General features: G+C 46.6%; 1 protein-coding gene across 2 annotated transcripts in view; it reads left to right on the top strand.

The window, feature by feature from the left end:
• The first annotated feature begins 6,660 nt into the window (after nucleotides 1-6,660).
• acsf3 (acyl-CoA synthetase family member 3) overlaps nucleotides 6,661-9,519 on the top strand; it is a 37,809-nt gene continuing 34,950 nt past the window's right edge. Inside the window, exons 1-2 of one of the 2 annotated variants that reach the window (XM_080528164.1) lie at nucleotides 6,661-6,714; nucleotides 7,303-8,100. In XM_080528164.1, the coding sequence (XP_080384290.1) occupies nucleotides 7,399-8,100 (702 nt within the window). In that variant the 5' untranslated portion in view covers nucleotides 6,661-6,714; nucleotides 7,303-7,398. Of the gene's footprint in view, nucleotides 6,816-7,302; nucleotides 8,101-9,519 lie in introns of both variants that reach the window. The other variant, XM_080528163.1, reaches the window with a different exon arrangement.

Consider the following 9,519-nt stretch of genomic DNA (forward strand, 5'->3'; position numbering starts at 1 on the left):
GGTGAAGTCAGGCAGCCTCAGAGAGGGATTTGCGCCCACTCTTCAGCTAATGACCCTGGGCGCTTCCAGCAAGCTTCTTCATATTTTAAAGAAAGTCGATAGCGCACCAGCCCAGTCAGCAGCATTAAGATTCATACAGACGCCACGGGACCTGAAAAAAATTAATAACACGCGTGCCTAACAATCCTTGCTGCGATTTAGTGGCACACTGAACCCCTCTGCTTGAAATGCAAAGTGGTAATGAATACACAGACAGGATGAATTCTGAACACGCTTCCCCCCTCAAAGCACACACTCCCCTACCTATACCCCCCCCCCCCCACACACACACACTCCCTCCCCCCCACCCCCCCTCCCCGAAATACAAAAAGAGGAAAAACAAAGTTCAGAGCTTCTTTAAGACTCAAGATGTGAACAGAAGCTTTTCGCACTGCCTGCCTTGGTGGATGTTTGAATGCTTTAGCAGCTGTGTGGAGGCATTGACAGGTCCTCTCACAACAGGTTCAAACGTTTCGAGAATCAATCCGGCTTTTGGGTTGTTTACCACAGACGTGAAATGTTCACTCTGCAGGTACCGCTTTCTGAGGCCTTCTTGTAGAAGAGTGGAAGAGGACCGCCAGGGAAATGTAGCCTCACAAACTGTCAGCTGAGTGTGCACTTCTCTGGGGAGTGTGCACAGCTCCACCAAGCTTGGACGCAGCGCGTAGACGTCTACGTAGTGTACACATCTAGGCTATACAAAGTCTATATTGACTGTGCGAGTCTCGGCTGAAGCCATACTCACTGTGGAGGGTCTCCCCTAATCACACTGACAATGAGATCAGAGAACATTAATTGAGATCTTCTTTGGGATCAGAGGGGCTTGGATTAAAGAGTGATGATACAGTGGACGGACCAGCTGGACAGAGAGAGAGGTTAACTATATCACTGACTGATTATGTCCCATTATTACTGAGCACTAAGAGAGAAGATTGACTTTTATTATTGACATCATTAACAGGTAAACCTGGGGACTGCCTTACAAAGGGAACCTCCATCCTCTACGAGCTCTGTGGGTAAGGCACCCTCCCCTTTCCTCTCTCCCCTCTTCCTTCTCCCCTCTCCCACTCACAGCCACAGCACTGCAGCAGAGCTGGTTTTGCCCTCCTGCTCCTTGGGAGGCTAGACAGCATATGGTACTGTCTCTCTGTGAACACACCACCCAAGCAGAGTGCCAGTATCTGAGAGAGAGAGAGGGGGGGGGGGGGGGGAGGGAGGGAGGGAGGGAGGGAGGGAGAGAGAGACACACAGAGAGAGAGTATTTGGGGTATTGTAATGAGAGAAGAGTGAAGTGGAAGATAGACGGATGCCAAGCTTTGTGCAGAGAAAAAATTGATAGGATGGAAATGAAAAACAGCTTTTCAAAGAAGGATATATGGTTGAGGTGATTTATTTATCTAATGGCCATAGATGTATAAACTCTACTGACATAAATATATCGCGAACACATGCGGTGCTTTAGCAGACATAATAAACAAAATCACTTCACATGAACTGAGGAAGGAATTCCGCTTGTTTTATCCCAATTCAATCAGGAACATTTCATGTAAAAAAGGATGTATGGACTCGATTAAAGGAATCAAAGCTGACATCTGGATGTAATAGCAGTTCATGTTCAGATGAATGAAATGCCAGAATGTTTCCAACTGGAAAAAAACCCAAGCAAAGCAAAGACAGATTCCTGTGGTGATGTGTAAGTGATGCCTCATCTCTAGACAAGAGTAAGAGTTGGTCTGGGAATCAGATTGGGGAAAGTTCTGATTGTCAGTCCAACACAATTGTTTCCACTTCCTTGGAAGGAAGTTGAGAGGGTAAGAAGGGGAATCAATAACTCATTAGTGGGAAGCCATCAGCAGATCTGGTGTGCCTTGAAGCCTATAATAGCCAGTGGAGTAGAAGTAATGAGTGTCCAGTAAACTGAAGTTACCTGCAGGCACCTTCACGGTCATATCATCAACCTTCTCCTATTGTATCTGACTGCTCAAGTCTCTTCCTAGCGACTGACTGCGCTGTCACTGTGTCTGACCTGTTCTCCATCTCTACCGTATCTAAACTGGACTGTCAGGTGCATTCAACCAGGCTGGTTGTTAGCAAACATTCATATTTGCAAATGTCTCAAACGTCTCAATCTGACTGGTGCTGTCACTGTGTGTCCCCACGAGGCAGGAGCTCTCACCTGGTTGCCTGCCAGCCTCTCCGCCCTGACTCCTGACCTGGGCTCTGTCTCTCTGACTGAGTCAGAGTCGCAGCCCAAACAGTGTCGAGCCGCTAAACCCCCCAGACGGTGCTCTCCAAAGCCATGAGCAGCTCACATAAGCAGCTCATCACCAGGCTGGTAGCCCCATATGTGCCTCACACACCAAGGTCCCTAGTGGGACTCTGCCCTGTGCACTGATACTGTCTACACGCCTGTCTGCCAACACAGCCCATTTGGAGAAGAAAAAAACAAAACAATGGTTTGTAAGCTGCATGGCTAGTCTGCCAACTCCAAGGGAGATAGGGGGCACTGGCTCACTGTGTCATACTGTAGCTGAGCTACCAGGCCAAAGACAACAAATACGTACACAGAACAAAATAAAGGGATGAGGTATCACACACACACACATACAAATACACACACATACACACACACACACACACGCACGCACGCACGCACGCACTTACGCACGCACGCACACACACACACACACACACACACACACACACACACACACACACATACACACACACAAACACAGAAAGAGCCACACCATATCCACCACCATGTGATAACCCAATTGGAGGTGTTGCCACACAAAGGAATACCCTGGAGAATGAGGAGGGTTTTTCCGAACCCACCTCCAGTGTGATTCCTGGGGGCCGGCGCTGATGACATATGCTGTGGGAAGATGGCAGACAGGAGACGGGTCCAGTGTCATATCTGCAGTGTGTCTTTCACAGTCCCGCGTGGCGATGATGGCTTATCCCCCTGCCACAGCCCATATGTTTGGGATGTGGAACAGTTGGACGTGGCCGAGGGCTAAACTGGGTCAGACCGCCACAGATGGAGCCAAACTCCCAGTGGGTCACTCACTATCAGCTGAACAGAAACAGAGCTGCCTTTGAATCTTGACAGAAATGATCTGCTTGCCTACAAAGTATTTTACACTGTACCAAAAAAAAAAAATGACGACAACAACAAGAACTTGAAATCCAAATTAGGTCACATAGCTTGCTAGGGGCAAACCCCAGGCTCCAAAGTGATGCGGATGTCTGGTTCGTTTAAAAAATATACTGGATGATGTGCTTTTGTCAACCCCCTCCCCCCATACCCCCCCCCCATGCAAGATTTGTCTTCCATGGTTAATTCAAACCACTAAAAGAAGTTGTGCTGCATTTCAGTGACTCGAGAGGTTTGTTTTCATATTTACTTTTTAAAAACATGACTTCTCTTCAGAAGAAACACTGTATATCCTTTACAACTGGCGAGTACTTTGTAAACACCTTAGGAGTTGTAACTGCTGATGTTTGGAGAAAATGCTACGCTTCGGGAATTACCCTAGAAAGGTAGCATGTGGAGCTTTCAAAGAAGACATTTTAATTAACGGTGCAGCATAGACCAAACATGTTTCTGCACATATGGAGAGCATTAGGCATCACTGAGGTCCCGGGCAAGTGTATTTGGAGCAGCACCATCCAGCCATAGCAGAGAGTGTGATACAATGTCACTCCAGAAAACTCTGCAGGAAAAAACTCACTATGTTAACCAAGTAGACCATGTCTTGTTCTGTAATCTATTTCCTTTCAGGGTTTAAAAGCATTTCCAGAGCTTTTTCTCAGAATCGACCTCAATGCCAAAGCATCCATCATCCTCCAAAACAGAATGGAAACACTTGAACACGGCAACAACGTGCAGAGAAAGAAAGAGTCATTCAGTCACTCCATTGTAGAGGTGGACGTGTACCAAGCCAGCATAATCCTCAGTAGGCTCTCTGACGAGTCAACAATTTATCCCAACCGGAATAAAAAAGCTGCGTCTTCGTCTTTCGTCAAGATAAAACCTTGCCCAGGAGGAGGCATGTCCCAGTGTGCTTGGGTTACAGCCCAACCGCAATGGTGGTTACTACTATGTGGGTGGCATGAGGCAGTCATATGTTTACAGTGCTGCATCTCTTGGATGAAAGTCAAGTTTGCAGCTGCAGCACGGAATAATTCATCGCGCCCCCTCCACACCCGGGAGGATCCACAGGTAGTTGATGAAGTGGCAGTGCCAAGCGTCCCAACTGGCGGAGACAAAGCGCAGCTGCTGAGAGTCAACGCGGCCAGATGCCTCTGCCGACGTACCATGTGTTCCAAGCAGGGCAAGAGGGGGAGAGCCGAGGCGCTTGCCAAGACATTCTCACATGGTGCCAACCTGACACATGTTCTGGCACTCCCGACGGTTTCTGCTCTCCCAGCTCGCTTTCTCCTTCTCACAGATACGAGGGGGGTCCGCAAGCTCTCACTCGCTCTCTCTCCGATTTGACGTCTTCCATAGGACTCCCGTGCTAGCCAAGAGGAGAGCTTGGCGCCCGCTGGCGGTCAAGGTGCCCATCCGCTCCGGAGCTCCGTCAAGATGGTGCTGGCTGGCAGCCTGGGAACTGAGTGCCAAGCGTCTGTTCACCAGGTCGCCATGCCCCCCCCCCGCCACTCATACCCCTACTGTCCATAACGCCACGTGACTGTCTCCTGTGCGACTTGCATCGACGAGTAGCTAAAATCCCAGACCTGCCGTATGCTGTGTCAGGAACATGGCTGACCCTAAGCAGCCGCAAATAAGTCGTTTAATCCAATCAAAACATGGCAGTTCTGACCGATTTCCAAACGTTGAAAGCAAAAATGTATCCACTTGCGACAGTTTAGGTTGTATCTATATAGCGGCGCCATCTGCATGAATAATTTACAGAGCCAACATTCTAGTAAAGGACGTTGTATGCAGATTATGTAGCTGCTGGTAGCATCTTCTCGACTGGCGTTTTCCCTGCGAATGGAATGCTCGCTCTTTTGACGATACTACTGCTGAAATTGGAGGGGAGTTTCTGAGACAAAGGCTCCAGTTTGTAGGAACATGCCATCCTCGTTTGCAATGTAGGGGTTCAGGGAAGGGAAAACTTTTTGAATGAGTGCCACGTCTGAACCATTCTTATCTGAGGCCCGCGACTGCCAGCTGGTGGCTGAATGTGCCCGTTCTGTGAGATGATGCCAAGCTAGTTGGCACGGGCGAAGAGCTGGCAAGAGTAATCTAATGCCAAACTCTGTGGGTGCATATCCTGCTTTCTCTCTTCTCTCTCTTTTTGTCTCTCATGGCCGGGATCTCAGTTTGAATTGACACGTTTTCTTGACAGGAGCCGTGTGAGAAACTCAACAACAGATGCCACCGGGTTGAGGAAAGAGGAGATGATGCCCATAAGTTTGCAAACATCCACAAATTGAGTTTTCACACTAAACCTCCACAGATTGAGATTCCATATCGTTGAGGTTGTTCTGAGAGGTTATGAATGAATGAATGAATGAATGAATGGTCTTTATTGTCATTGCTATAGTACAGGTACCAAACAACGAAATTTAGGAGGGGTGGCTCCCCCGGTGCTAGGAAAGAAAAAAAACTAAAAAAAACACAAGAAGGGAAGGAGCTGGTTTACATAAATAAATAAAGGCTATGTACACTATCCACTATACTATACTGTACAGATAGACGACTAGGGTTGTCATATTGCACATAGTGTTATTGCACATTCATTTGAAGTGTCGCAGTTTGCAGGCTAAAAATGTACATATTTGTGCCTCAGCACTACACCTGATTTATTTTTTCAGTCCAGCAGCTGCCATCAATCCGTCCAGACTGTCCAGGGCCCCAGAATCTCTAAAACAAAAGACAAATTTGAAAAAACTATAATGCAAAATTAATCTTAAACCTACTTGTTTAGTAACCTGGATAAGATAAATGCATAACACCTTTTTTGGGACTATTTAACCCAGTCTGATAATGGATGTCTGCTCTCTCTATATCCTGAAAACTGTAAGAATGTACTAAAACAGTAACAAAGCCTATACAAATATCATCGACTTTCTTGCATCATGTTCATCCTGCAGTTCCATTCAAACATTGATGATAATCTGAAATGTCCTTGTTATTCTTTGTCTCACCACAACCGGAACTGTATACACATGCTCATGGTTTCCGACCGGGGTAGTGTTCTAGCGCACCGTCCGTCACACGAATGACCGGTGTTTGGGTAAGCTGAACATTTAAATGATGAATAAAGTACTCTTGGACAGTAAACCTTACCCTATATATAAGTATTGTATTAAAGAACACATATAAACATGTTACGGTGTAAAACACAACTATGGTTCATTGCTAGTTTTAGAGCGTTTTCGCCTTCAGCCAGCTGTTAGCTACTAGCTTCTGTTCTGCAGGGGGGTTGTGTAACCTGTCAGATAACTAAGTCATTATTGTAGTCAGTAGTTTCACAGCTATTCTATCAGCTAATCTCTGTCACTATTACAATGTTTTAGCGTGACAGCCAACATTGCACATATTGGGAAAGGAAAAACGGCAGTGTGAAACCTACAGATAGAGATAGCTGTGTTGTTTATCCAGGTAGATACACACCATCGTTGCCCTCAAGTCCAAAGTGAAGTCATCCAGTCCAGGTCAGTGATCACGTGACAGTCCAGGTCAGTAATCACGTGACAGAACACTTGCTGACGAGTCAATCAAAGCCTCTGTGATGTTTCATGGTCAACAATAACATGTAAGCAATGGAGCATTTCTTTGTACTCATTTCCACATGCAAATAGCACTTGATGTAGGCTATGTAGTAATTGCACTGCATTTAATGAGAGCAGCACTACTTTTTATGATGTGACAAATGAAATCTTATGTGACAGTGAAGACATAGGCTAACCCATGAGAGTTAGGTCCTTGTTGTTTTGGTTACGATCATGGTATTATTGCCTTATGATTAAGGCATTTAGGAGTTAAGTCTGAAAATAGTGTCTGTTACCGTTCACAGACCAGTCCCATTGATTCATGATTCAGTGTGATTCTACTTTGTGTAGTTACTTTTAACTTTACCCTCTCTTATTTAAAAAAGGGATACCCGTATATCTACCTGAACTACTAGCAGGCAGTGTAGATTTAAATGAAAACCATAACAATAGATAGTAATGCATTATGTTAGGTTGACAGATGGCCTACATTCACTCCTGCTAATTGTAATTTCTCTTAATAATGAACAGGTAGCTATTCCAATGTGAACTGATGACGTGGCCCAGGACGGAGTGTTTATGAGGCATATACCATACCATCGGAGGCTTTGAGCAGCGTCTTTTGCCATGCTGTCAGGGGCAGCACGCCATTCAGTCCACTCTGCCCCTCTGTGGCTCTCTGCTGCCGACTGCACCACGCGGTGTGAGGCTGGGCGATGGCTTCTGGTCCATGTCCTGAGGAGGGCCTACGCTACCTCCGGCGGCAGGCGGGCTGGAGCCCAGGAGTGCGCCCCTGTGTTCACCAGAGCGCCGGCGTACGGGGACAAGCTGGCCGTGGTGGACGGCAGCGGGAGCCACAGCTACAGGGACCTGTATGGCAGCAGTAAGGGCTTGGCAGAGCGGATCCAGGCTGCGCTGGGCTGCCCCGCTGGCGACCTGCGGGGGGCGCGTGTCTCCTTCCTGTGTGCCAACGACGCCTCTTACACAGTGGCACAGTGGGCGTCCTGGATGTGCGGGGGCACCGCCGTGCCGCTCTACGCCAAGCACCCGGCGTCAGAGCTGGAGTACATCATCTCGGACTCCCAGAGTTCCCTGCTGGTGGCGGGGCACCCGTACGCTGCCACCCTGGAGGCCCTGGCACAGAGACTCGGGCTGCCCTGCCTGCAGATGCCCTCCACCTCCAGTCTCAGCTCCCTAGAGGCTGCGGAGACTCAGGCCGAGCCTGGCATCACGGACTGGGAGCAGCGGCCTGCCATGGTCATCTACACTAGCGGGACTACGGCCAGGCCCAAAGGGGTCCTCCACACTCACAGCAACATCCAGGCCATGGTAAATCATGTTTTAAAGAGTTGCTTATTGTCTCCACATATAAACAATACACTGTAAGCAGAAATAAATGCTAATAATGCAATTTGTTCTGTACTTCTTATAGTTGAATGGATTTTAATTAAATTAGCCTATGTATGCTAGGCTGTTACATACAGTGTCTAGCCAAGTGTTATGGTCTTGGAGTATCTAGGGTTCATCCCATTGTTTTACGTCAGGTGTCATCCTAGCACGACACCGCTTTGCCTCTACTCTCCCTTTTATTAACCGTAGAACGATTCTTGATTTTGAAAGATTTGCCGCATCCGTGGAAATATAGTGTCATCACATCAGCGAATCAATCTGCCACACATTGCTTTCAGTGGCATTACAGCTTACTTTACAAACTGTCAAACCTCAATTAGAACCATAAGCTTTTATAGTAACCGGCTTCTTTTAGAGGTACTTATATGCACTGTTTTGTATAAACAGAAGTGTGCACCTGTTTTGTTTCATATGAAATGTGACTGGCTAATCCAGCTGGATAGCTGACCAGCTGATCAATGCGAGTTTTCATCATCATTGCCAACACATAATACATACTGCACACTCAACGTTTTTGTTTCATGTGAAATGTGAGTTGCTCAGCTGGCTGGCTCACTGAAGAATCTATGCTAGATCTTTGATTGTCCTAAATTATCTTTCCACTGGTGATGGAATATAGGCAATGTCTCATACGAACAGACTTTTGTCTCTTTATAAGACTTTTGATTGTAAAATCTGCTAGCACTATGCTAAGTGAGTGCTCCTTTGGGAGGAGGAGATGGAGACAGTTTGATAGATAGATGGAGTAAGGTAGCGAAACAATTGTTAATAGGCTAATCATTCAAGTATATATGAAAATAAAACAATAAAACAATTCTAAAATCATTGTACTAATACAGTTATGAAGATCTTTTTTTCCATGGTCGTCCTTATAGAACCGTACAACCGTCACAGCCTTATGTAGCCCAGTGACAGTGTTGGGGAGGGGGGGGGAGGGGGGAAAGACGCCCCTCATCTGACACACACATAGACACAGTGTCACTCTGCTTTTGTTCCACATGAGCTCTCTGAATAATCTGCCAAATTATTTCATTACATGGAGCACTTCAGGCTTTTCCCCTTTTTTTTAGTAAATCTTCAAACAAAATTGACCTGCATGTCCAATAGAGTGGAAAATCAGATCACTATCAATTAAGGAAGAGCTTCATTTTGGGAGAGGACAAGCTCATGGAGCTGAGTGAGGGTTCCTAGAAGGCTGGAGTAGAGTACCGAGGAGTCATGTCACTTACGGGTCCACACCAATGTTCCACATTCATTTTCTCCATCTGGCGTGAATCTTAATAAACGCTGTGTTCAACAAATGCTGAGAGAAATTTCCCGGATTCTGAATCTAGCCAG

This window comes from Nansenia antarctica (assembly GCF_963989245.1).
Source record: "Nansenia antarctica genome assembly, chromosome: 4".
Classification (NCBI taxonomy): domain Eukaryota; kingdom Metazoa; phylum Chordata; class Actinopteri; order Argentiniformes; family Microstomatidae; genus Nansenia; species Nansenia antarctica.